The following is a 27,761-nucleotide window of genomic DNA, read 5'->3' as shown; positions in this document are numbered from 1 at the left end:
TGGTTTTATTACAGTTTCCAACTTCCATGCTCATTCCAACTCGACTGTGTGGGACTATTACAAACAACGGTAGGCGCGAGTCACGTTTATTACGTCTTGAAATGCCTTCATTGATCGACTTGATTAATTTCCAAACATGACTTCCTCTGGCTCTTAGTATGTGGATTGTTGCTCTTGACTGGAAAGATACGGATAGACAACCTCAGTTCTGGGAGCAATTAGAACTGCCTAAACAGGAAATGAATCTATTACAGAGAAGAAACAACCGTCTACTTTACCATTCAATGTACAGGGGCGAAGGCGCGATAGACCCCTCTTGGCTAGAGCCGTTGTGATAGGTCAGCTCTCAGTTTTAGATAGATGGACAACACTAAAAAACTTAAGATGAAATTGGCAGGGGCCGCGCGAACGCGTACCCCCTCTATCACAAATTATGACGTAGACTCCACCACTTGGGTAGATCTTAGGCGAGTGCCCCTCCCAAGTGCAATGGAGGTCACTAACCTAGGCCATGGTCCTTCTTGATCAACCATTGACCCCGTCCAGGTAAGTATGTTTTAACTTCATCGTCAACATTCTCTTGTAACACTCTTGTCTATAGCTTTTCTTTTTTCCATGAAGATGTGGGACTATACTTGCGTAACACTAACCCACATTTTGTCCAGGTCCAACCTTGTGCCCTCAGTACTTTCTTACTAAATAAACATTGCAATGGAATTGTAGATACAATATAATACTTTTAGCATAAAATAATCAATATAAAGAAGTGATATAATGATCAAAAGGCAATGAAGTAATATACCACACAAAAATTATGATAGGATGATGGCATTACCATTATGATTGCCGTTTTCCAAAACTGGGTTAGGAATGATATACACTAATATATTTGGTATTAGCTAGTGAGAAAAGAGTGAAGGTGCAAGCTAGTGGCAGGATATGGCTCAAATGGTACCAAAGTTCTTTCTCCTACTTCTTCTCTTCTTTGTATTCGTCTCAGGTTCATCTCTACAATTCTTTCTCTCTCTCTCTCTCTCTCTCTCTTTATATATATATATATATATATATATATATATATATATATATATATGCACACACATACTAGAAGGACATTAGTTCTGCAAATGTTTATGTTGTTTCAATATATTTACCATGATCGAATTATCGGAGTTGGAAGTCTGAGTCTCAACTAGTGCCTATAATGAATTACCATTGTTATGGATAAAATATGCAGTGAATGTGGTGCGGATGGCAGAAGGGAACAAATGCGAGGCGTCGTTCGCGGCACCCTGCGAGAAGACAAAATGTTTTGAAAAATGCGCACTAGAATACTCGGGCGAAGGATTTTGTGACCTTTTCTGGGGCTACAGTCTATGCAGGTGTTTCTACGATTGTGACAATTGATTCTACCATCCATATATAAGTATATTATAGATATTTAATGTCAGTATTTTCTTTCTCGCAACAATTAATAAGAGATGTGTGAAATTGAGATCAAGCTTATATAAATTTGTTGCAAACTGCAGTTTAATATCGTTTTATTTGTGGTTATGATTATTGTTTGGGTTAACGTTACAATTTACTTTCTAAAATGTCTCGAACTTGTAAGATGTGGTGGAGTGTTTAGTTTTATCTCATTTGAGGAATTTTTGGTACCTTTTAATAGTTTTATAGAAGTCGTTTACTGTACTTCGAATCTTATAGTCGAAAAATGTAAGTGTTTTTGTAAAAGAAATATATTCATTAGATTTCATATTTGCAATTAAAACACATAAATATTATTTTTAAAAGAAGCAATACATTATATTTAGTGAAAGGTCTATTAAAAAACGAAACAGAAAAGGAAACACATGCCCTTCTGGAACCATACGACACATTATTCACGCAAAAAAGACATTCCGAGTTTGACAAAAAGACATAGGCAAATCAAAAGACTTGAGGTATATAATCTTTGATGGTATATTGTCCATCCAATTCAATGTGCTATCATGAGAAGTTGTTTTTTTTTTTTTTTTGTTGAAAGTATCATAAGAAGTTGGTTGAAGATTGAAAAACTAATACAGTATAATTGTAATATAAACTTTGGCCTTGATTATAGTCAAGACTCGTTCTATATTGTATATGTGAGAATTCATCGTATCAATACTGTCATGTATAATAACCACATCATGAAAACGAAATACTCAAACAAAACGAACACTTTCATTATTTTGTGTGAATTTTAGAAACAGACCAGAGGGCGAAAGATGTTGTGGAAGAATCTAATTAGTCAGTCATGTGGTGTAACTTTAGAAACAAAACGAACACTTTCATTATTATCAATCTTTATATATTTTCAAAATAACTAAAAGTTTTTTTACAAAAATTACATAAGTAAACGAATTTTTAGAGATTTGTATTGAATCTTTGTTTTGACACATATAAATGAGAATCTTAATTGAGACTTGACACGTGAGATTAGTTAAATTTTTTTTAGAGTTTTGCATTGGAGATGTTCTCGAACTCGAAAACTTATGGTGCCACTTAAGATTTTATGTTAAAAAGCTTTTCAACTGAAACATTCTACTAGACACCCTATAATGATAGGTTTTATAGAGACACTCTAAAACTAGAGTGTCTTCTTAAGTTTCTTTAAGTGTCTCTTTAAATTTTAAATCAATAGAAAATTTAAATACGTTTTTTTAAATTAAATTTAAGAGTGACATGTGTATAAAGTTATTTTATAATCTCTATTAGAAACAAATTTTTTCGGAGTATCTCCATTTTGATATTTAGGAAATAAAATCTCAATTGAGACTTGACAGCTATGATGTCTATAATTTTTCTTGAACGTCTCATCGAAGATTATCTTACAATTAAGATCATTTGGAGTTTAAGTTGGTGGAGACCATTTCACGGAGCCTTACCATGAGTAAGAGCATCTCCAACCCCAGTCTGTCTTAGGCCGGAAAAACACATTTTCACTCAGAAATTTCAATCTCAACTCAGCCTAAAAAAACCAGCTCCAACCCAAACCTCTCTTGAGGCCGAAAATTTAAATTTACTTGATAAATTGAATTTGCTCTAACTGCTAGGATCAATCCTATTTATAAGGGTTGAACCCATTTGTAGCTGTTGGAAGTCCCTAACGGTTATATTGGGGGACTTTAGGGTCGGTTGAAGTGTTCGGTTGGGACTCCGCCCCAACGGACTGGGCTTGGAGTGCACAGGTTGGAGATGCTGTAAGGCCAGCCCAAACAATGAAAAAACCCACGGTTTTGACTAGTTTCTTCTTCCTTACGACGTCTGGCCAAACAAAAAGGAAAAGAGAAAAAACTCGCAAATCTACAATCTCTGAAGTTAAGAGAGAGAAGCAAGAAAGAGAGAGAAGATGGAGTGTGTATTCGGACTTGTTGGTGATGGATTCGTTCTGATAGCAGCAGATACGTCGGCGGTGAATAGCATTTTAGTTCACAAATCAAACGAAGACAAAATCATGCTTCTTGATTCTCACAAGCTCTTAGGTGCTAGCGGTGAAAGTGGTGACAGGTCTCTCTCTCTCTCTCTTCACATTCATCTGTAAAACTTCTCTCTTTGTGATTGATTGATCTTATGTTGTAAAATTATTTTGTCAGAGTTCAATTTACCGAGTATATACAGAAGAACATTGCATTATACCAGTTTAAAAATGGGATTCCTTTGACTACATCAGCTACTGCTAATTTCACCCGAGGCGAACTCGCTACTGCTTTGAGAAAGGTTACTCACTTTTTTTACTTTTTTTTATTTTTTATTTTTTTTTGATTTCATCTATTTTTCATTTTTTAGGGTTTCGTTTGGATCTTAGGATAATCATCATCTTTGTTGAAATATCGTGTTACTCAAGTTAAGATTTGGGTATTTAATTGGATCCAAAGTTCTGGTTTTAGTTGATTGTACGCTTCTAGGGTTTAGGACCAGCTTTCTGGTGATGAATGATGTCTTATTTATGAGTTTATTTGGGGATAAAATCTAGAATGTGATAGTGTCACTGAGAATATACATACATATATTGATAACGGAACATCATATTCGTGTTACCAACAACATCTAGATAGGTTGGTGGCTGTTGTGTTTTCTTAACAAGAGTGGAAGTATAGTGATCCCTGGTCAGATGAATTAACCCCTGGAAGCTCGTAGGGGAGTTGGTTTGACTGCCCTAACAAATTGCACAATATTTCCGGGATGCCATTCTCTTTGTTTTGTATGAGCTTTCCTGCTGCCTAATTTAAATATGTTCGTTTTGCTGAGAGAACTAGTTATCCTCGCCTTTTTGGAACTTTGGCATGATACGAGTTTTTATTCTACTTTATGTGTTCATTCTCAAGTCATCTTCACGTAGGATAAGGTCCCAAGCAATCTAGTCTTGGTAGGAAAATGGAGTGTCAAATATTATACCTCTTAGGCAAAATTGGGAAAACAAAAATTTGGATGGAGAGGTCTTCAAGATTTTTTCGTAACCTAAAGTTCAACGACGAAACCTTTCGTAAAACTTGCAAACTGAAATGAGGATTATGAAGGAAATACAGTTAAGAATCTTAAGATGCGTGATGCTTGTACGACTTATCTGATCGTGCATTTTGGTTTGCTATCCCAAATATCATAGTCGTCCTCGTTTTACAGCATTGTGGTGGGGGACTTTTTTCCTCGTCTCTTGTCTAATCTAACGTGTGAATTTTCTAAGGAGAAGTAGAAGTTGGACTTCGATTTATAGAATTATATATATGATATATGTGCCCTGGGGGTGATATTCCTGGTAACTTTGTTGCAGACACACTAGGAATGTTAGATCGTGGATGATTAGTATTACTTTTGATGATTCAATTCTTATCTTTGAACTTTTTGAGCAGCGGTTAAAGTGTCCACTTTCTTGGTTGCCTCCAATTAATTGACTGAGTTAAAATTACACAAGGATTATTGGATAATCACCTTAAATAGCTCAGTAGAGCCGAAAGATACATGCTTTTGGGGTTCTGTAAGTTACATATCCTCTTAGGATATTGGAATCCAAATTATAGGTGTATTATTGGATTTATCTTGTAGTACACGATTGTTATTTTTTCGTTTAAAAAACAAAATTATTTCTACACCGATTTCTCTATGTTCGAGATTTAGTTTGGTGCTTATCACTCTGGTATAAGAGTATCAAACTTTCTACTTTTCATACTTAACTGAAATAACATGGTTTGCCGAAACCGAAAAGACGGAGGAAATCATAATAGATGCTTATGTTTTAGGATCTTTTTTTCTATTAGTTTATGCTATTTGACTTTGTCTTACGTTCCACTTACCTGAACTGTGTCCCGTCCTTGTTACCAGAACCCTTACTCTGTCAACCTCCTTCTAGGCGGTTATGACAAGGAGACTGGACCATCTCTCTTCTACATTGACTATATTGCTACTCTTCACAAGATCGAAAAGGGTGCATTTGGGTATGGATCATACTTCTCACTCGCCATGATGGATAGACACTACCACAGTGGAATGTCATTGGAAGAAGCTACTGATTTAGCTGATAAATGCATAATGGAAATCCGATCAAGATTAGTTGTGGCACAACAAAACTTTGTGATCAAGATCGTAGACAAGGATGGAGCAAGAGAGCATGTCTGGCGTGAAACCATCAAGGATTCTGCTTATGTTGCTGCAGCTTAAGTTTCTCTAAGGTTTTGCTTCAACTTGCCTCTTTCTTATTTCTAGTCAAGGTGGAGAAATTTCGAGATTATGAAAATGCAGGATTATACTTTTTTTAATTGTTGTTTGAACTTTGCGAGTACAAATTCCTGAAATGAATTCCTCGGTTCAGAATCCTGATTATATGTTACTGTCATCTGGTGTTATAGGTTGAGCCTTATGTATTTTGTGTTTTGAAACTTGGACCTTTCTCCATGGACAGCTCGACCTTACTAGTTTGGTCGGGCTGATGATTGGGCCTTCTTCTTACACCTATTGGCATGAAATCTGAATTGAATCTGTCAGATTTTAGGATATTTGATTTCGTATGACTTGTGTCAATGATGTTTCGAGTTGATTTTGTGTCTATTCAATTTTAAACCGAGACAACTTCCGACAATGAGAAAAAAGAACACCTAGTTGGGTGGGTATTGAGACAAGTAGCGTGTGGAAGAACCTTTTTATATATGGACATGGTCTGAGTCGCTGCTGGTGAATGTTTAAGAAATCACGACTGGTAAATATATTTATTCATCTCTCACAATTAATAAATCAAGAACAATCTGATACATACACCCAAAGGCCAAATAAAGAAAATAGAAGAAGATAAACACAATAAAATACTAGTACAAAAGAGATACAATAGATAGAATTAGAGGACTAGTTCAGTTTTAGAACCATAAACAACCCTAGAACCAACAATAATGCTGGTGGCACCGGAATGATAGATATCTTTGCAGCTGAAGTAGGTGTTGGAACTGGCCGGAGCCCTGGTGATGCCGTTGGATTTTCAGTATTGACTGGGGGAGAACCCAAAGTTGTATCTGGTTGTGGTGCTAGAGTCGGTGTAAGATCGGTTGAACCTGTTCCGGTTATACATAAAAACAACAGTTAATAATTAACCTTCCTAATAAGCATTAGTGGCATTGATTAAAGCTCAACAAAGATTACCTCCAGGACTAGGACTAGGACTAGGACTAGATGGAGAAGGAGCTAAACCAAATGAAGCAGGACCTGTTTATAATCATAACAAATATCACTTGTAAGCTCTTACTTTGGAAAATGCGAGTAATAAACTAAAAGTCGGAAATGTAGTCGTTATAACTGTTATAGTATATCTACTGTAAATGATATGGTTAGATATTGTTAACGTTATAACAGTAACGACCGACACGGATTGGGTTTGTACCTGGAGCGGGAGCCGGAACTGGAGCAGCAGATGCTGAAAACCAAAGTAAACTCACAAATCAGTACTTAAACAAAGTGATTAACAAAGAAAAAGTAACTTAAGGCAAAAATGACAGCTTACCATTGCATTGAACCGGTACCCCATCCAATTTGCAAGCTTGAGGAAGGGAGATAGCTAAAGTTCGGTTAATGGGTATTTGGAAGGGAATGTTTCCAGTGATAACTAGACAAGCACAGTTCATACTACTACTTAAAAGCGACTTAATCGACGAACAACAACCAGGAGATGGTCCAGATGACGATCCATTACCAGTAATATTTTGAGTAATGAAACTTACACAAGGAGCAATACTAGTTATCATTGAAGCTGTACATGTTGTATTCATTTGCCCATAAACTGGATAAACCGACGATATCAAGAAGATTACACATAATAGTGGGATTATGTTCTTCAGAGTCTTAGATCCCTCCATGTTATGTTGTTTTTCTTTTTCTTGTTCTCTCTAGGAAGATGAAACAATGGATTGGGAATGAGGTATGTAGAGTAGAGAGAGAGAGAGAAGCTTAATGAGAAAGTGATTAATTGAAGGAGAAGTTACAAGTGAATTTATAGATGTTTTTTTCTAAAGATGGGAAGGGAAAAGCTTTCAAGCTCTGTGTATTTGAAAGTTGGTTATTGTAGTTTACCTACTCTTTAACCAACTTATAATATTTTTTTGTCAACTTTTGTTGCCACCTTATGATTGTAGCTCAAACAACTAACCTAACTAAATGCAGTTTCGGCCAATAGACAAGTCTATTGGATAGGGAAGCGGATCGGGCTTGCTGTACCGATGGGTCATGGCGTCTATGTTGACACCGTCGGTGTCCCCCAACCTACTGATTCACTAGGTCGCTCCATGAGCCGTTGCAAGTTGCTACTTGTCTTGGTATGTTGGCGTCCCAAAGGACATTCCATGGACCGTTGCAGGTCATGGTCCTTATAGTGGTAGATTGGTGTCCAGAACTCCCTGGCCCACCATGTCGTTCTAAGGGTCCAGCAAGTCATGACCAACGTCCAGCCTCCAGGTAGGTCGGGCGTCCCCAACCCTTTGGCCCAATTCGTGTGCTAAATGATTGATGTCGGGCTGTTTTTGAGTCGACGAGTTATTAACATCTCTCACTATTACTCGACTCTAAAACTCATTGAACAAACAACACAGATACTCTGCTAAGTCAAAATCCCAAAAGAATCCTTGCCATGGTACATGGCTGTGCAGATTTAGTGATTTCACAAATTTTATGTTCAATTTAGTGATTTCACAAATTTTACGAACATAAGCCCTTATTTTCATATTTCTCATTCCTTACCTTAATTCCGATCTACTAAGAAGAAAATTACCCTAGCCGGTATTTTGGCCACGCATAGTGACATTTTCTGAAAACAAATAGTGTGTGAACTCTACTTCTCATGTAACCAGAAGCTTCTTTTCCAACTAAAGTTAACTTTCTACAATCTAATAAGAAAATTGGAAAGGAAAAGATAAAGAAATAGAGTATCCAAATTGTAATAAAAATCATAATACTTTCTCAAGCAATGTCATAGAAGTTCTATTTGAATATATATTTCTCTAACTAACTAATTTGGGTTGTTCTAACATAATTCCAGTTGTTTACCTAAGAGAGATCCAAAAGTAGGAATAGTTGGTCATCTACAATAACTGCTTATTCTGTCTGTTTCCTAAACTCCCCCTTTATAAAACCCTTTCACTTCTCTCTTCCTTGGAACCAATATCAATCAAACCCTTCAAACACCTATCTCACAATTCACTAGTTCTCTTCATTCTTAATCTACTTCTAAATCAAAACTCAAAGACATTTCAAATGGCATTCACAGGTACTAAAATGGGTTTAATTGTCGTAGTGCTAGCGAGTATTCTTTGTGCAGGAGTGGTCACTGCTCAATCTCAATCAGGTTGCAGTAGTGCGATCATTGGTCTGTCTCCGTGTCTCAACTACATTACAGGAAACTCGTCAACACCATCATCTTCTTGTTGTTCTCAACTTTCGAGTGTCGTTAGTAATCAACCACAATGCCTCTGTCAAGTTCTTAGCAGTGACGGATCGTCGTTGGGAATCAGTATAAATAAGACTCAAGCTCTGCAACTTCCCCAAGCTTGCAGTGTTCAAACTCCACCACTTAGCCGCTGTAACTGTAAGAAGTGTTTCTACCATGTCCATGAACACAATAATACTTGATATTTACCGTTGATTCGTTTTTAAATCATGGTTCATGTTTTCTTGTGAAACAGCAGCTGGGTCTCCAACTGGTTCTCCGGCAGGAACAGCAGATCCTCCAGCAGGATCAGCAGATACTCCGGCGACTCCGGCAGGTACAGAATGTTTACAATTGTGGTTTTATGTTTCCTTCTTAATCTTTCACCATGAGTTTTCACGCTAATACCTGTCTGGGTGCAGGAACTGGATCTAAGACTGTCCCATCAGCCGACGGGAACTCATCAGACGGAACTGTTCCAACTTCACACTTTTCTCTGCTCTTCATCACTCTCCTCATTGCATCATATGCTTCAACTTAAGCGCCAGCTTCTAAGTTCCTTTTCTTTAATGTATGAGTGCATTCTGTTGTTTTCTAATTCTTCTCATTGGTTCGATAGCGTCAATTTGTTTCCTTCACTTATTGAGGACATATGTCTATTGTTTTCTCTGTTATTTTTCCTTATAATATGAGTGATATATTTGATGAATGTGTAGGCTCTATGGAACTAAAATGGCAAACATTTATCCTCTTCTTGAAAAGATAATGTGGAAATAACAGAAACGTAAGAAATATAAATAAGAGTTAATTCCTATATGGCCCCCTACTTTGTGACCAGCTTCCTTTATGGCCCCCTTTTTTTCGTAAATTCAAATATGACCCCCTATTTTCAAGTAAATGTCAATACTACCCTTCTTAATTCTAAATTTAAAACATTTAAAAAACTTATTTCCACCTCACCCCTCTCTCCCTCTCCACCTCATCTCTCTCTACAACTCACCCCTCTCTCTCTCTCTCTCCAACTCACTCCTCTCTCTCTCTCCAACTCACCTTCATCTTCTCCGATTATAGTCGTCGGCCGAAAAATTTTCCGGCCGGCGACCTCCAAAAAAAAAAAAAAAAACATTTTTTCCTCTCATCTCTCTCTCTCTCTAAAAACTCCGGCGAAGGGGGTTTCCCTTCGCCGGAGTTTTAGAGAGAGAGAGAGAGAGTTGAGAGATTTTTTTTTTTTTTTTAAAAATTTAGAAGGAGAGAGGAGAGAGAAAAAATTTTTTAGGTTTGAAGGTGGCCGGCCGAAAAATTTTCCGGCCGGCCACCTTGCCGGAGAAGAAAGGGGTGAGTTGGAGAGAGAGAGGGGTGAGGTGTAGGGAGAGATGAGGTGGAGAGAGAGAGGGGTGAGGTGGAAATATTTTTTTTTTAATGTTTTAAATTTATTATTAAGAAGGGTAGTAATGACATTTACCTGAAAATAGGGGGCCATATTTGAATTTACGAAAAAAAGGGGGCCATAAAGGAAGCTGGTCACAAAGTAGGGGGCCATATAGGAATTAACTCTATAAATAAAGAAGATATATCCAAAAGAAGTAAATTTAACCTATTTAAAACTTCGACCGAATAGAAGGCAATGCGGTATAAATGTATTTTCATGTTACTACTTAGTTGAGACTCCAAAGTAAGTATAGATCACTAAAAAGAAGACAAACCCTTTGTTCAGCTACAAAGATACAATAGAATGCATCGACAAGATTTACCCGCTCCCAAAATCATTCTGAAGCAGCTACAGTATGGAGACCACTTGTATATTTAAATATGTAAGAAGATAATTGTAAGTTGGCACCATTCTCATCATAAATCTTCCATTGCTGCAAGAGAACAAGGATAAGAGAAGGAACTTAAACCCAAAACTGAAAGCATAATTTGCTGTCTTAACTCTTAATAGGGATTCAGAGAAAAACATTCTTTTTGGTTCAAAAAAGATTTTAGAGAAAAGGAGGGGTCAACTATGCCGCAATTAGGTAACAATACTAAATTTAACAGGACAGATATGAAAACTTCATTGATAAAATGAGTTAATCGAAGACATATGTAGCCTATTCATAAGCAGACACCAGTTAAGTTACACTCCTTCAACAAGCACAAAGTAAGGAATAACCGGTGGATGTCATGCATTGTCGTGAAGTGATTAGAAATGGTTATTTTGCCATCTAAAAAAAAGGGGTTGTTTATGCTCAATTCCTATATGTTGATCTAGAGAAAGGACTGACGGGATCTTTCATTTCGGGTGACTGGAGAGTGGAGAGAGAATGAGAACAGTTATAGGGTAGGTCCTCCAATGGTATTTTGTCAGGTTAAGAGGATCATAAGTGGCTGTACTGCCGTATACTCAAAGTTCATACTCAAGTAACGAAAAATAAGAAAGTAATATTGTGAATTAGGAATACTTGAAAAAGAAAAGGCTAATCACACTTAGAATTCTCTAGAAAGATGTCACTATCAAAATCATAAAGGCAACTTACGTCTTCTCTAAGTTTTGAACACTTAAGTATGTGATCTTGAACGCACAAATTCCTCCAGCCTGCTCCATACTTCTAATGCTGCAGCTCTGTCCTGGTGTCTCTTGTTCTTACTTATCTGTACATCAAAGCTATATCAGTATATGCATTCTATACAATTACAGTGTTGAAATGCAACTGCAACGGAGGCGAAAGTATAAGAAGAGAAGAGGAGAAGAGATAAAGTGATATCAAACTTATATATAAATTTATTCAATGATTAATGAAACTCAGAGTGGGACCAAGAAGATCATGCTAACCGATATGATCTTCACATTCCACTGTTTCACGATTTTTGCAGATTCGACGCTGTCATCTTCAAAACGCATGAAAAACCCGATAACTGCAAAACAAAAGAATAAACTTGCCATAAGTACAACTTAATTTCCTCCCGTTTGTTTTTGTTAGATAAGTCTAACAGACACCATATATAATTAAAGCAATTTGTGGAAAGAAATTTTGTCGGTGTTCAAGATTCAAATGATTCTCCCTAACAAAGGAAGGGAGGATTTGTGAGGAGGACGTGGAAAAGTACTTGCTGGCGAACCGTTTTCTTTGCGCTAGTTACAACATAAATTCAATGGAATTTAATTTCGAAATAGAACTGGGTTTCCTAACACAACTCTTATATGAGTCACTCATCTCTCTCAAGGGAAGTTTCTAATGGAGAAGTCACGGTGACCAGCTTCAATTAAGGTAGATTGGTAGAATTCTTTTATCTACATTGTGTGTGCTACCTTAACCCTAAAGTTGTTGGTTTGGGCTCACTATTCTGGCTGCGTTATCATCATCAATAACACTATTTTGACACATATCGAACAAAGAATAACACTAAGGAATGGTGAATCCCGAAGCCCTCTTTCCAAGATGAGTCAAGACTCGTAGGAATTAAAATTCCTCCATACAAATACAACTTCAAACAAAAATTGAAACAACACCATATAACGGTCTTCGACTACATAAGAGGAAAGTAAATTGCACACAAGATACATCATCGTTGTCATGCTTAAGAAGAACTATGCACCCTTGCATGCATTCATGAGGCTGAAAATTACCGCTTCCTCACATCCGCCTAAAATGAAAGGAAACCGAGATACGGAAATTGATGCCAATTGGAAAAATATAAAATAAAGTTTTTTGCGAAGTTGGAATCATTGTTCCCTATAAACGACAAAATGGTAAGTTGGTTTTCATTGGACAGAGTCCACCTGCACGTGCCGGTGGTATGCATGTATAATCAACCAACAAAACCATTTGAGGAAAGCTAAGAACGCGAGACGAATTAGGCAAGACACAAAATAAAACTAGAAAATATTCAAACTTAAACCAAACAGCACAAGTTTAGAAATTACTTTTGTTGAAGATCTCTACATGATCCTTGAAAGGCCAGTCCTTGAATTGCCACTCCTTTCCCAGCACGAAAACAGCAACCACCCTGTCCCAATCATCTGCCTTCAGAGCTGAAGGCTTATCCCTCACCTCATAAGCGGTCACCACTCGATCCCTACTAAACTTCTTCTGTACCGTAACACAATCTGGCTTTACTCCTTTCATCTGCTTAACTTTAACGTCTGTCGGAATATAAACCCCATCCTCCAAAAACTCCTTCACATTATAAATGGTAATCAAAGTTTGGGAAGCACTAGGCACCAAAATAATGGGCACACCTTCCCCAATCTTACTTCCCTTCAAATGCATTTTCGGTTTTGCATTATTCTCATATCCTGCTTCTTCCCCATCTTTCCAAAAACCTCTATCATCCGAACCCATCAATCTACTCTTTGCAACTAATCCGTCTTTCCTCTGTTGCGATTCTAACCTCTGTCTTTCTTCTTCTCTCCTTGTAGACGCTACAAGAACACTATAAAAGTCCTTGTGCCGACATTCCAACAGCGATTCCCTATCTTTCAAGGGTCTCTCGAAACCCTTAATCATCGACACATAATCCACCTTCTCAGAAACCCTAACCCTATATTTATCTTCTTCAACTTCATTACCGGGAGGAGGATCCCGACTTCCCATCAACCCATGATCCTCTGGGCGGTACTCTTCAATACCAAATGGTACTGAATCGGGAATTTTAGGGTTTTGAGGGACGACAAATTCAATAGCATCATTGGACAAAATCTTCCCTTGAAGGTATTCAAGTAAGGGTTTTCGATCAGGTAGAGTAACAGAGGGAATTCTCTGGATTCGGGCATTCTGTAAATACTCAGTGTGTTTTATATGATGATTCTTGACGTAATAAACTAGGGTTTCGAGTGTATAGAGATTACCTTGTTTGGATCGATAAGCAGTTTCAACAGAGCATGGGAATGAGTAATCGTTGGCGAAATGAAACTCGGTGCCGACTCGGACGATTTTATCTAACTCGCCCCGGACTGTGAAGTCCCGGAGAGCAGAGAGAGGATCCATTTGTGTGTGTGTGTGTGTGTGTGTGTGTGTGTGGGGGTATGAGAGAAAGAGATGATGATTTTTTCTAGAGAGAGAAAGTTGCAGTGACGATAGAGAGAGAAACAGTGTGCGGGTCTTGCGAGTCCTTTAATGGAGGTAAAAAAGTATTTGCAGTCGTTGTATATTGGTAGGTTCGAAATGTACATAGTGATGTAAACCTGACGTTGCTAACGGGGGACTTTGCTTATGATTTATTTATTTTTAGCAAAACTTTGCCTATGAACACATGGGGCTTCGTTTTTCTTTTAAGACTAACACTCCGTCCGAATTTGTCACTCAAACATATGTGACGCTAATGAAATTTAATTCAAACAAAGAAACACAAGAATACGAAGTAAAAAATTGCGAAAAACATATGACTATTTCAGAAGAGTGTGAGAGAATTACATATTGATTAATTAACTGGAAAATGTTGTTAGAATCACATATTGCAACAAAGTCTTTTTATACATATGATTTTTTTTTATACATATGATTTGCCACTGACACTTTTATATATGGTCGAACACGAGTCGAGTGTTAATTACGGTAATTGATTTTTTTTTAGTACGACAAACATAATTTAAGTATGCTGCCTTTTTTCTAAGTAAGAAATGTTTTTAGAAAAATATGTCGAGAAATGTTTTTAGAAAAATATGTCGAGAAATATTTTTAGAAAAATATGTCGGTCATAGCATTACACTTAAAAGTTTTATCTAATATTAACGTGTTACCTTTTTTGGGGGAAACAGATGGGGTGACTAAATTTTCTAACATTTTCATTACAAAAATCCTTATAGGCTTGTTTCCCGCGGGAAAACCCTTACTTTTGCGCTTCGAAATGAGTAATTGTTCTCCTACAGTAAATAATATCAATAGTCTTCACAAATTTCTCAACAAATTTCACATTTTATCTTTCTTTGTCCCTCTATGCAGGGGTGGACCTATTTGTAGTCCAGCGTAAGCAATGGCCTAGGCTGGAATTTCTAAAACTCATACAGAAGTGTGATAGAATTAAGGTCGTAGGCTCGTAGCCTAGTTGTAAATCCCTTGTATTGGGTGCGAAAAGTCATAGGTTCAAACTTACTTGCGGGCATTTTCTTATGATTTTATATTTTTCTTCTTTAACTACGGATTAATTCCGTTTTGCCCCACTGCTTTGACCAACTCAAGAAAATGATCCTCACATTTGGATTGGCTTCCAAAATAGCCCCTTGAGTTACTTTTTTGTTATATTGTTTTCTTTTCATAGTGATTACATCTCATTTTGTTACCAATTTTATGAGGATAAACAAGAGATTTGGTATTTTCATCATCTCTCTCCTTTTTCACCTGGTGCCTCACGTCGCGTTTGCAAACCTAGTTCTTCGTTGGAGAGTCTCATTATCCTTTTTTTCATCTATCTCTTTATTTTCCAACTCTAATCTACTTTGTTTCATGTAAGATTATCAAGATTCGTACATATATGTATAATAGTTTGTCAAATTCGTACACATATACATATTATTTACATGTTTGATTTACAGTAACTTTAAGCTTGCCTTGGCTAGCTGAAAATCCTGGTTCCGCCCTGCCTCTATTTGAACACATGTTAGCTCTATCTTTTTTTTTTTTATCTTGAAGTAATGCTTAAGTCTGTTAACTCTTATTCTGGACTACCAAGCTTTGTTATTCAACACAAGACTTAATTCTTAAGTCTCTTCGTCACCTCCGGCTCTTTGACAAGATCTCTTGTTCTCGTACCTTTTCATTCTTTTAATAGTAGCATCTGTGTTTGCTTACGTTGCAAGTTAAAATATTAGTAAGATCTGAATGATGATAATTCTTTCAAATAGATTTGAATTCCTTCTTTCTGGACGTCCAAATTAAAGTTTCCATAGACCGCCTGTTTGTAGAATAATTGCATGTGTAAGCAGAATTTCACCATATCCGGATTAAGGCGAGTGATTGTATAACCTAAGGATAAAAATGGTGTTAGCCTCTTAGGCATGATTATATCTTTTCTAGTCTCTTACCTTTAGTCGACTCTAAGAATTTTGCTCCCTCTCAAACAAATTATACGGTACGATGGCAAATATGAAGATTTTAATAGTTGACTACTCACTTGTCATTGAGAGAAAAAAAAAATGAGAATACATATATTGACTTACGAGTGAACGTTCCTCTCGTTATTAAGATCTTACTTCTACACATTTTATCCTACAAGATACTCACAAAATAATTTTGTTAGTTAGCATAATGGAAGGTGAAAATTACTTGAATTTTGTTTTGAATAGGGAATCTCAACTCTGGCTCTAGAGTAAAGACTAGTCCAAATTTTTTAGAAAAACAAAAGTCTAGTCCAAAATATTGCGAGCTTGTCGTGTGTTTTAACTTTAACATACATGATCTAAAAAATAAGAAAACAACAAATTATTCTAATGAAAAATACTTTGAAGGTGTCGTCACGTGATGCATCTCTACTGAAGGAAAATGTAGAAGTAACAGCTAAAAATCTTCATTCTCCTATAATACTTATAAAGTATAATATATATTTCACAGATACTGTTTACACTATGCAAATAATGAAATTAAGTGTTCAGATACGAGTTGTTATTGTTATAATTCACATTGAGTAACGTATCTTCACACAAGAAAAAAAATATAATTCACATTGAGTAACGTATCTTCGCACAAGGAAAAAAATCCAAATAAAAATTGCTTCACATTCTAGAGTATCATTTCTTCTGAAAACTTCTCTTTTATACATGGGGCCTAATTTTTCTCTGCCCCATCTACCTAAAATGTTAATCAAACACATTTAACTTGTTTCCCCTTTAACTTGTTGTCCATGCCATACACGAATATTCGCTTTTTTAGGGTAAGCGCAAGTTAACAACTTCACACGGCAAAGCCAAGAATTTGAGCTTCTTCATTTCTTTGTTCCTGTTAAAAACTCCCCAAATGCAATCCGAACTACTTCTTCTACTATTACTCTGAACCAGATAATTTATCAAGAACAAGATTCTAGCTTTCTGTTTTCCTCATCAAATCTTCACTTTCAGGGTAACTTCTCCTCTCGTCTTTTCGTTTCTTTATCATATCCAAAAGAATGAACATCCCCATTGCTTACTTCCGTTTCAATCCGAATTATCTACAATATTTTTTGGGTTTTTTGTAGAATTGTTGATTACCCATCGATGGTTTTAGTAAATTAACACTTGGGTTTTCGCCCAATCGAAGAGATTTGAAAAAAAAAAAAAACTTTTTGTTTTTGGAGATTTCGTGCTAGTGGGCAATTATTGCTTTAGGGTTCTTAATTTTGAAATTATGTGTTTCTTTTGTGTTTTATTATATGAATGATAGATTTCAAATTTGTTTATTTCGTCATGGTTGTAGTTTAGGCTATATGATTCATATTGGGGGTAAAATGTATCTGTTGCCTTAGGATTTTAGTTACTCAGTCTGATCTGTTTATATTCAAGAACGGGTTTTTCTCAGTAACTTCTTGTGTCAATAATTAAACTGGTGTTTCATCAAACTGCAAGCTTTGAGTGTGTGCTTATGTGGAAGTCTCAATGTAGGATGTAATTAGGGTTTGCAGTTCCGATGGGTGTGATCGATGTTTGATGTTTAGACACGTTAGTCAGTCTAACTGCCGAAAAGGCCCTAACAAATAGGGGATCTGACATAGGAAAGGAATTGTCTAAATAGGACCTTTTGGGGTCTGTTATCTTTCCAGACTGGTCATGGAGGCTACTTCACTTCGTTGAGAAAGGCGAAGTCGACCTGCGTATGGGCAGGCAATAAAGGTAATGTCGTGGGGAACTCGTCGGCATCTCCCTTTTATGTTTGTTGGAGGTGATGCCCACTCTTCATGAACCCTAGACCAGCTTTGAGATGGAAAGAGGCTTCTTTCATGAACTCCGCGCACTTGAGTCTAAGGTGTACTTGACATTTTAGGAACACAATGGTCATGTTAATTAGTCACTTGTAGTAGGAGTATTTCTGGTTGTACTTGCACATGTGATTGTTCTTCTTCTTAGATATTTCTGTAGAAGGCTAAGTTAGAGCATATATAAGAAACATTTATCAGGAGAATTTCAAGCATCCAAAAATCTAGTTCACCCTCTTTCTATCTAAAAAATGGATACGATTACTTCGTCTGCTACTTGTGGTCATTAAAAAAAATGTGCTGGATTGGGAGTTTGAAGTTCAGGCATTAATTTGTTTTGTTTAGTGGCACTATTAGTTTTCTTGGAAACGTTCTGGTGAAGCAATTGTGTTACTCTTGTTCTTAGATAGATTGCTATACTTAAACCCATGCATCAATACACATCATCAAAAATGGAAGATGAGTTCTATCCGTTTTATATATAGCTGAGAATAGATTGTCAGATCAATTGCTTGAATTGTGACTTTGGAGTTTTGGCCTAACCCTGTGAAAGTACCTTTTTAGAGAAGTATGGACCATCTGTTTTATGTGAATAGAGATGGTTCAATGTCAAGCTAGGCTAACTGGATTTTTCTAGAAATTGTAGGACAGATTGAAGAAGTAAGACTAGTAGGTAATCTGATACTTTTGTAGCTATAGAATAGCCTTCTGTTTCTTTGAAGCCCATGCTCAAAATTTTGATTATATGAAAGCTTTCTACTCTAAAGTCAATGGCAAAGGAAGACGTTTCATATCAAGTATCAACTGTAATTTACTTTACTATTTTTTGGGCAAAACAAAACTTTCTTTTAGTCTGTAGAGATGTATTGTTCAGTTATTTTTATAAGTAACATGTTCGTCTGTTTACTACAATAAGTATTAATGAAATCTTTAAGCTATTCATCTATAGTTTTACCAATTTGACAGAATTCTTGTCTGTTAATTGGTTTATTCTATTGTTGATGCGCTCACACAGATACTGAAGTTTATAAGCCCTACTTCTCAGTCCCAACCCTGTCTTTACGTATACCATGTCGTCCGTGTTAAATCGTCTTTTTTTTTTTCCTTAGATTCAGTTCTAAAATGACTTGATTTTGAAAACAATGCTAAAATGGATTAAGAGCATTAACATAAAATGATGTGCAGAAGCACACACATCATTAATCTAATCATAGAAATATAAGAGAGGTCAGGACTAGGCCATTGTTGAGAAAATGTTGTTCAATATATTAGTAGAAATCATTTTGGATTTGATACTTAGAATTAACATGATTAAGAAAAATTTGTGGGTTTTTCTTCAAACGAGAAAATATAGAAGTTGGAAGAATGTGAAATAGTGTCTCTTTGTTGCTGGCGTGCCTGCATTTTGTACACTTATATAAATAGAGTATTTTCTTTTTGTAAGTTTACCTATTTGACGATATATCTTTTAAAATATTGGTAACAGTATACTGTTTCTGGCAGTCAGCAATTTATAGATCATGCTAGGTGTTGGATGTGATCTGACAAAGACCTACCTGATTGGGATGTAGGGACCTGCATTATGTCTGGATTAATTGACGGTCTACCTGACGCGGTTGTTCTCCAGTGCCTTGCTCGTGTTCCATTTTGCTGTCACCCAAACTTGCAACTTGTTTGCCGCTCGTGGAGGGCTGCTTTTCGGAGCTCTGAACTCTACAGAATCCGGAGTGAGGTTGGAGCATCTGAAGACCTGTTGTGTGTCTCTGCCTTTGAGCCTGAAAATCTGTGGCAACTCTATGATCCTCTTGAAGACCTATGGATGACACTACCCATTTTACCTTCAGAGATAAGGCACCTTGCTCACTTTGGTGTTGTTTCTACAGCTGGGAAATTGTTCGTGCTTGGTGGTGGTAGTGATGCCGTTGACCCAGGGACTGGCGACCATTATGGGATTTTTGCAACTGATGAGGTATGGTCTTATGATCCCATACATAGAATGTGGGCTAAACGGGCATCGATGCTTGTACCTCGAGCAATGTTTGCTTGTTGTGTTTTGGACGGGAAGATTGTTGTTGCAGGTGGTTTTACAAACTGTCGAAAGTCGATTTCAAAGGCAGAAATCTATGATCCTGAAAAAGATGTCTGGATTGCAATACCTGATCTTCACCTTACCCATAATTCAGCTTGCTCAGGGATGGTTATCGGTGGGAAAGTGCACGTTTTGCACAAAGGACTATCAACAGTACAAGTCTTAGAGAGTAATATGCTTCAGTGGGAAGTTGTGGACTACGGGTGGCTCCAAGGTCCAATGGCATTGGTTCGAGGAGAGATGTATGTGTTAAGCCATGGTGTAATCTTTAAGCAGGAAAAGGAGCAAAGGCGAAGGAAGATGGTAGTATCGGCATCGGACATTCAGAGTCGGATTGGGTTTGCTATGATTGGGTTACGCGATGAGCTTTACATGGTCGGAGGTGTGATTGGGCCAGGAAGGTGGAACCTAGATATCAAGCCTTTGTCTGACGTGGATGTCTTGACGGTTGCGTGTGACAGACCAAGTTGGAGACAGGTGAAACCTATGACTCTTTGCCATGGCACTATACTTGGTTGTACACTGCTAAATATCTAAAATCTAAATCATACTTGATGAATTTGTGAAAGAGATTTGTTGTACTTTTTTGTTGGTTTTTTGGGTTTCCCAAATGGATAGAGGGAAAGAAGGGGAGAGATCTCTTTTCTATGATTGTAAACTGTCTCTTAATGTTCTTCATGAGTTTTGAGGGGGGTATTGTTTTGTCACAGGTTTAGTATAACAGATAACAGTTAGCTCCATGAATTTATATCAAACAACTAATAATGCCCTTGTCTTGTTTTATCATTACCCTCTCTTCTGTTATAACTTACAATCTTAGGTCTTCTTTGTGGAGTTGTTTTGTGTACATCAGCCGAAATTTAGAATACCCATGAAACTGCAGATTATGGAAGATGACAAGAAAGGCAAAAATATACCCAGGATTGTACCAAAATTGGGTGCTATATGGTCATATATAATTCAGCCACAAGTCCCAAATTGAAAATTTTCTGTATGTTTTCATCAAGATGAATAAACCCATAACTATCTAATTGGAGCCCTAACGGCCATGAACTACAAGAGTCATCATTACAAAGTATTGATAAAAAAATGAATCAAGATGAATAAACCCATAACTATCTGATTGGAGCCATAAAGGCCATATACATCTACCCTTAAAGGCCATCTTAAAGGGCCTAAAGCTCATGTACCTCTACTTTATTGATACCCAAGTTCAATAATTTATGGATTTGCAGTTCATGGGATCGAACCTGGGACCTCCGTGATGCAGAGCAGCTGTCAAACCACTACACCAAGAGGTGGTGGACGAATTCTATTATTCTAGAAATTATGGATCTATTGGAAATACGAACCTTAGAACAACACATATTTCACAAAAAAAGATATTTCATGAGACAGATCAAGAATAATCTCAGCTAATGATCTAACTAATCAAAACTTTTCATAGCATATTTCATTAATGGACCCTATGAATTTTTCACATGTTTACCTATCATTAAGAACAACATATAAGAATGGCCAACAATGTTGTGATGCTAAACCACACAACAAAATTCAAGTTCTGAAGTTGTTGAAGAATTTGATAAGTCAACGGAGTCTCATTTTTGTGATGCCATTAGTAGTTCGCTAAGTTGTCTCTCATGATTTCTCCAAATGGATCGACTTGTTCACATCTTTCTTCTTCATAGCCAGAGTCATGGTGATCAGACAATGGAACATCTGGATTCACTTCATCGCCGGTATCAATAATAATATTGTGGAGCAAACAACAAACCAAAATAATGCTGGGTAGCTTTCGCTTATCGGGTCTCCACATAACCTTGTTTAAGATTCTCCAAGTTCCCTTCAAATGTGAAAATGCTCTTCCTGCAAGTAACCTCGCTGCTTCGTGCTTTTCGTTAAAACTTCTTTTCGAACCTGAGAGTTTGTCGTCTTTGAAAGGAGTTATAAGCCATGGAAGAAGAGGATATGCATTTCCACCTACTATATATTCTCTGATTTCTACCCCATCTGATAAAGTTCTAATTTTGTCATTCAAACGATCCCCATTCTCGCAAAGTTTGTAAAATCCTGAAAACTTGAGAAGCTGAGACAGAGCCATTCCCCCGGGCCATCCAGTTACGATATCAAGAAATCTCAACTTGTTGTCGACAACGCCCTGTACGAACATACTGTAGTTCTTCACTTCGTCACACCAATCGTCAGAGGTTTCGACTGCTGGAAGTGTCATGATGATGTGAGTTGCATCGATGGCTCCACAACAATTAGGTAAGCCAAAAGATGTTTCGAATTTGGCTTTGATTTCTTCAATTTGATTGAGTGCCGGCCAACTTAAATGGTGTTTAGCCCGCTCTTCAATTGCTTCGATAAATCTCCATGTAACTTGAGACACGGTTGATTGTCCGACACCAAAAGATCGCCCGACTGAAACTTGGGAATCTCCCGAAGCCAATCTTCTTAATGCAATAGCAACTTGTTTCTCAACAGTTAGTAGTCTACCTTCTATGTTAATTAGACCAGAAGGAGGTCTCGACACGAGATCTTCTCTCACTAGAGAACATATGTAGTCATAAGTTTCTCTCGAAACTCTAAAGAAATATTTGAATCCTTCTATCTCATCCTTGGGTAAAATTGAACCTGAGCTATCTGAATTATAAAAAAAAGAGGAGAAATATCAAACTAACTTATAGAAACAAAAAGGCGAAAAGCCGAAAACCTCAAACTGTATATGATGTACCCCATTCTTCATTGATCATGTGGTTTTTAGCGTTACTAAACACTTAATTTTCAATCAAGAATTCAAAATGAAGTTTCATTTTGGGGTTACTATCTAATCTGCCTCAGAATTGTGGTCACATACTCAGATTGCAGGTGGGAAAAAAATCAAATTGGGGGTTGTACTAAGGATTTTTAATCCAAAGGAACAATGAAGTCAATCAAATTGGGGGTTGTTCAAATTCCAATTTTCCCACAACCAATCTTCCCCAATCAAACTTTTCTTCCCCAAATTAAAAAAAGGTTCACTAAATCAAATACCCATGTTAGAGAAACTAAGGATGAGTGAATTAAGAATACCCACAAGAGAGAAACTATGAACTATCAAGTAAGATGAATGAATTAAGAATACCCATTTCTTAGTTTAGAGAAACTTTCATCAGATATGAGAAATGAAAGAAGGTTAATAAAAAGAACACAAGATGAAATCAAGTAAGTGAGTAAAAAAGAAAATACCAGAAGATGAGTGTTTGTGCCAAAAACTATCCCACCAGTCAGCTTCAATCGATTTGGGTTCTAAAGAAGCTATACTTCTGCTCGTGCTTTTATCTTTCTTTGAGTGCTTCAATTTTTTCTTCGATTTCTTCAGAGGAGCCATTCTAGACAGAGACTAGTGTCTTTGGGGCTTTTGAACAGTCCTACTGTCCGAGTGTTATATATGGTCAAAGGGAAATCATCTAGATGTTCAGTTTTCTTGGCAAAAAGTCTATGTAACGAGATAAAATATGAGAGTGCTGCAAGGACAAAATTCTTGACTTCATGACTCATTTTCACCAAAAGACGAAAGATTTTCAATTTTTGACTTTGATCTGGACCGTTCTTTTAACCGTGTGACTTATCGAGACAAAGATTTTGCCAAAGATTATTTGTACACTTAACATTTCCCTTCTAAGGGAGAAGGTTATCTTTTTCCCTTATAAGGGAGGAGACTATCTTTTTCTCTCCTTTGGTCTTCCCAATGGCTGAGATTCAACCTCATAGTTCGGTCGATTCGGTTTTGGCGGTTTTCAAAAACTCAAGCCAAAGTCAAACCAAACAATGATCGGTTGATCGTTTTTTAAGCCGAGTCTAGCCGAATATTGTTCAGTTCGGCCTAAAAACCATTCGGTCGCGTTCGGTCTGGTCGGTTTGGTCGACCGTTGCTCACGCCTAATTCCGACCCATTCTTCATTTTCACGAACCCTCTCTTGCTATCCCTTTCGTCTATCATTTTGTGTTCGATAAAAACAAACCTATTCATGTTCATCTCATCTATGTCTATCTCACGCAAGCCTTTCTCGTCTCAGGGATTATCTCTTTCTCTCTCTCTCTGGCATCTTTCTTGCTCACACATAGAACCCCTTTCTCGATGTAGGTCGGTTTGCTTTTGCTGGTTGATGATTGACGATGCTACTCATTTTGGTTTGACTTAATTCAGGCTTCACAGTTATGCTACTCATTTGCCTTCTCTAGTATTGTAATTAGGGCTTTCTAGATTCATGGGATGTTCAACCCTAATCCTTTGTTGTCGTGTATTTCATAGTTAACACAAAGCTACCTTCACGTTGATGCCCTCAAAGGGAGTTCGACATGAACTCAATAGTATGTCTAATAACATATATCTTGAAATTTTAATCTTTGAAATAACCTTTGCAGTAGCTTTTGAAAAATATCTATTGATTACTTCCATTTTCCACGAGAAGTTTGTGTGATCTATTCAATCTGAAACCTAGTATATGTTTCCAGGAAGTTGCTCAATGATTTGGGGCTTGAAGTTTGTTGTTGTCGGAATCCACGGGTCCAAAGTAATTTTCAGAGACGAACTGTCCCCAATTTGACAACAACATTGACCTCTAAGTTTATCTTTTACCTTCATAAGTGCATTCATTCCGTAATGGAGTAGCATTAGCTTTTTCCTTTACATCGCAAATGTAACTGTATTGTAATACTTAGCATTGAGAATCTTAGGCCAAGTAGCATTAGGTTGGACTAACAGTCTTCGTGCTAGTTTAGCCACAATAGACTGATTGAATTTAGATAAATGCCTGATTCCCATACCACCTATTTCTTTCGGGTTTGGGAGAATTTCTCAGGAGAGGAAGTGCATTGTACGCTAAAAAATTCCTCTCCGACTTATCCAATTGGTTTAATGTGCCTTGAGGTAGTAATTACAACTTATAAAGTAAGTGCATATTTGGCTCAATGCCCCCTTATTACAGTTATACAACCTACCCGAGAGATAAACTTTCTCTTCCGATTCCCTAATCTTTTTATGAATTTCTGTAAAAAAAAATCATGAGATTGAATCTGGTAAATAGGCTTCAGGATTAGGGCCCCCAAGTACTTCTCACTGCCTTCCATAAGTGGGGCTTGTAGCAGATTACTGAACAAATCCCTTAACTCTAAAGGCATCGTGGAGATGAAATATAGAGAGGATTTAGAGAAATTAACGGCTTGGCCCGAGAAGCTCATATAGCTATCGACTATCAAGAGTATTGTCTATAACTTTTCTAAGAAGACCCCCCAATGATTATTAAGTCATCTGCAATTAGAAAATGGAAAACTTGTGGCACTCTACTGTTGACTCGATACCCATAAAATAATGCATCTCTTTCATATTGTTCTATGAGAAGCGGTAGAGACAGAGATATCAATATAAAGAGAAAGGAAGATAACAGACAACCCTGACGTAAGACCCTTGAGGATGCTAACTTGCCATATTTTCCCCCATTAACTAATACACTGTACGCAGGGGTTGAGACACAACTTAGAATTAAGTCGAGGAGATTACCCAAGATACCGCTCCGACATAAAACATGTTGCAAGAAAATATAAAAGAATACATAGGGGTGTACTCGAGTCGAGCTTTTAACGAGCCGCTCGAGTTTGGCTTGACTATTGCTCGTGCTCGACTCGAAGATTAATGAATACGGGCTCAACACGAGACCAAAATCATCCTCGTTTATGTAAACGAGTCGAGCTTGATCATTCTTCAGTGTATCCCGAGCTACTCATAAACAACTCGTTTGACACACTATCTATAACAGTGTAGTGTATAACTACGTATTAGTATTGAAACATGTACATGAAATATCAACCATTAAAAGATGATTGGAATATGAATCTTTAATCATTATTGTTGTATGTGACAAACGATCATTAAAATATTTTGGTATTTAAGAAGTTGTTTTGATTCGAAGTATTGATAAACGAACATAAAACAATGCGAGTTCGAGCTCTTTCAAACATATACGAGTCGAGCACAAGAAAGTGAACAATTACTCGACCGAACTCGAGCTCGAGCAAACAGTCAAAGAAACCAGTCGAGCTTGAACATCTTACTACTCGCATCGGTTCGGCTCGGCTTGAGTACACCCTATCGATGACAGGGAGAGATATTGACCATAGATACCCTTAACCAGGAGTATGATCTCACCAAATTTCTCCATAGGGTAGTATGAATCAAACGTGGTGGACTCAAACCGGAGTAGGGTACAGATGCTAAGGCAGCCGTTGGGTTGAAGTCACCAGGATTCAATAAAGTAGTCAACAATGGCAGCTTACCATGCCCATCCATCCACTTGCATTTTGAAGTATAGAGGGAACAATTAAATAATGTGAATGTCTAAAATACCCCTTTAATATATCATGTAAATTCAATTATCTTAATCATATATCAAAATTTGATCATGGAAAACAAATAATACTAGAGAAAACTCTATAGCTAACAACACTATGCTACCCTTTCCAATCTTCTCAAATATACAAAAAAAATGTGGACTACTAGAAAAAAATACATTATAATTTTGTCACTATGTCCCTATATTATACTACTGTTCTTGGTGTCTATTGTTGATAATATCCAAAATCTTGAAAAAATGCAATGAAATATCTTAAATTTTAATTTAAACCCAAATATAAGGACATAACAAAGGTAGTCAAAGTATTCATATATATATATATATATATATATTCCTCATCATCAAACCAAAGAAAAAGTATTCCATCAAGAACTAGTTGAGAAACTGGAAACAAGTTCTTCCAAAATGAATGGTGAAGAAGGTGAAAAAACAAAACTAGATATCTCTCTCCGCCCCTTGGATCTCTCAGACATAGACGATTTCATGGTATGGGCGACTGATGATCGGGTTGCACACTTTTGCCGATGGGAAACATACACATCTAAAGAAGACGCATTAGATTTCATCAAGAATATAGTAATCCCTCATAGTTGGTTCAAAGCAATTTGTTTAGAAAACAGAGCAATTGGTGCAATTTCGATGACACCCAACGAAGGCGAAGATAGATGCAGAGGTGAGATTGGTTATGTTATAGCATCAAAATATTGGGGTAAAGGAATTGCAACTTTAGCTGTGAAAATGGTTTTGGATTCAATTTTCAAAGATTGGCCTCATCTAGAGAGAGTTGAAGCTCTTGTTGATGTTGAAAATTTGGGTTCACAAAAGGTTTTAGAGAAAGTTGGGTTTATTAAAGAAGGTGTTCTCAGGAATTATGTTATTCTAAAGGGAACAACTAGGGACATGGTTATATATAGTTTTCTACCAAGTGATTTTAAAGCATGATTGGGTTACCATCCTTTGTTTTTGGGGTTTATTTTGTATTCGATTCATCTGTGTTTATCTTAATTCCCATGCATATATTTATTTGTGACTTTGTGGGATCTTATTACATCCTTGTACATGTTTTAAATTCTAAAACTCAAGAACCCGAGAGGAAAAAGAAGTCGAAAATCCAAGCCTGAGCCGGGAGGGAGGGAAACGGGGTGACCATTTGAGCTACGGCTCAGTTTTGACTTTTCATTCCTCCAATCACTATTGTAGTTTAAGCTACCACATCCAACTTGTTATTACATCCAACCAACTTTAATATTTTTAGTAATATAGTCCCACATCGTCAAAGTGTTAAAGATAGCTATATACCATAACCATACAAAAGAAGTTTGGTGAGGTAACTAGAAACATACTTACCTGGACGGGGTCAATGGTTGATCATGAAGGACCATGGCCTAGGTTAGTGACCTCCATTGCACTTGGGAGGGGCACTCGCCTAAGATCTACCCAAGTGGTGGAGTCTACGTCATAATTTGTGATAGAGGGGGTACGCGTTCGCGCGGCCCCTGCCAAA

General features: G+C 37.0%; 6 protein-coding genes, 2 long non-coding RNA genes and 2 other non-coding genes across 14 annotated transcripts; 5 read left to right on the top strand and 5 right to left on the bottom strand.

The window, feature by feature from the left end:
- Window positions 1–393: 393 nt before the first annotated feature.
- On the bottom strand, window positions 394–27,663 carry LOC147570151 (uncharacterized). The gene is made up of 2 exons (XR_015231396.1): window positions 27,605–27,663; window positions 394–504 (listed from the first exon to the last, which is right to left on the bottom strand). It is a non-coding gene; the product is annotated as an uncharacterized LOC147570151 (long non-coding RNA).
- LOC147570158 (U1 spliceosomal RNA) lies at window positions 395–554 on the bottom strand. Its single transcript, XR_015231683.1, has one exon. It is a non-coding gene; the product is annotated as a U1 spliceosomal RNA (small nuclear RNA).
- Window positions 487–27,761, top strand: LOC147570149 (uncharacterized). Its single transcript, XR_015231395.1, has 2 exons — window positions 487–546; window positions 27,647–27,761. It is a non-coding gene; the product is annotated as an uncharacterized LOC147570149 (long non-coding RNA).
- On the top strand, window positions 3,117–5,858 carry PBD1 (20S proteasome beta subunit D1). Its single transcript, XM_086656712.1, has 3 exons — window positions 3,117–3,528; window positions 3,615–3,738; window positions 5,338–5,858. Exons 1-3 carry the CDS (start codon window positions 3,371–3,373, stop codon window positions 5,671–5,673), a joined length of 618 nt encoding a protein of 205 aa, XP_086512838.1. The 5' UTR covers window positions 3,117–3,370; the 3' UTR covers window positions 5,674–5,858.
- Window positions 6,207–7,504, bottom strand: LOC147570156 (non-specific lipid transfer protein GPI-anchored 20-like). Its single transcript, XM_086656711.1, has 4 exons — window positions 7,001–7,504; window positions 6,881–6,913; window positions 6,643–6,705; window positions 6,207–6,554 (listed from the first exon to the last, which is right to left on the bottom strand). Exons 1-4 carry the CDS (start codon window positions 7,350–7,352, stop codon window positions 6,352–6,354), a joined length of 651 nt encoding a protein of 216 aa, XP_086512837.1. The 5' UTR covers window positions 7,353–7,504; the 3' UTR covers window positions 6,207–6,351.
- On the top strand, window positions 7,502–9,623 carry LOC147570155 (non-specific lipid transfer protein GPI-anchored 15-like). 2 transcript variants are annotated; one of them, XM_086656714.1, is made up of 3 exons: window positions 7,502–9,073; window positions 9,171–9,251; window positions 9,337–9,623. In XM_086656714.1, the coding sequence occupies exons 1-3, from the start codon at window positions 8,743–8,745 to the stop codon at window positions 9,453–9,455; spliced, it is 531 nt and encodes a 176-aa protein (XP_086512840.1). In that variant the 5' UTR covers window positions 7,502–8,742; the 3' UTR covers window positions 9,456–9,623. The 2 variants fall into 2 exon arrangements, with proteins under 2 accessions (XP_086512840.1, XP_086512839.1); XM_086656713.1 differs by having other exon boundaries at window positions 8,635–9,073; window positions 9,174–9,251.
- On the bottom strand, window positions 10,486–14,173 carry PHP (PLANT HOMOLOGOUS TO PARAFIBROMIN). Its single transcript, XM_086656705.1, has 4 exons — window positions 12,819–14,173; window positions 11,727–11,809; window positions 11,431–11,545; window positions 10,486–10,776 (listed from the first exon to the last, which is right to left on the bottom strand). The coding sequence occupies exons 1-3, from the start codon at window positions 13,879–13,881 to the stop codon at window positions 11,453–11,455; spliced, it is 1,239 nt and encodes a 412-aa protein (XP_086512831.1). The 5' UTR covers window positions 13,882–14,173; the 3' UTR covers window positions 10,486–10,776; window positions 11,431–11,452.
- LOC147570153 (Galactose oxidase/kelch repeat superfamily protein) lies at window positions 16,672–20,648 on the top strand. Of its 4 annotated transcripts, none has more exons than XM_086656708.1 (2): window positions 16,672–16,944; window positions 19,345–20,648. In XM_086656708.1, the coding sequence occupies exon 2, from the start codon at window positions 19,356–19,358 to the stop codon at window positions 20,397–20,399; it is 1,044 nt and encodes a 347-aa protein (XP_086512834.1). In that variant the 5' UTR covers window positions 16,672–16,944; window positions 19,345–19,355; the 3' UTR covers window positions 20,400–20,648. The 4 variants fall into 4 exon arrangements, with proteins under 4 accessions (XP_086512834.1, XP_086512836.1, XP_086512835.1 ...); XM_086656710.1 differs by having other exon boundaries at window positions 19,260–20,648; XM_086656709.1 differs by having other exon boundaries at window positions 16,674–16,944; window positions 19,277–20,648.
- Window positions 21,287–26,055, bottom strand: LOC147570152 (nuclease). Its single transcript, XM_086656706.1, has 2 exons — window positions 23,094–26,055; window positions 21,287–22,508 (listed from the first exon to the last, which is right to left on the bottom strand). Exons 1-2 carry the CDS (start codon window positions 23,233–23,235, stop codon window positions 21,478–21,480), a joined length of 1,173 nt encoding a protein of 390 aa, XP_086512832.1. The 5' UTR covers window positions 23,236–26,055; the 3' UTR covers window positions 21,287–21,477.
- Window positions 27,597–27,756, top strand: LOC147570150 (U1 spliceosomal RNA). The gene has a single exon (XR_015231684.1). It is a non-coding gene; the product is annotated as a U1 spliceosomal RNA (small nuclear RNA).

Source organism: Eschscholzia californica, unplaced genomic scaffold (genome assembly GCF_041429995.1).
Source record: "Eschscholzia californica isolate CP2 unplaced genomic scaffold, dmEscCali1.0.p SCAF_1, whole genome shotgun sequence".
In the NCBI taxonomy this organism is placed as follows: domain Eukaryota; kingdom Viridiplantae; phylum Streptophyta; class Magnoliopsida; order Ranunculales; family Papaveraceae; genus Eschscholzia; species Eschscholzia californica.
Note: the sequence above shows the minus strand (reverse complement) of the source record. Positions and strands in the feature narration are given on the sequence as shown.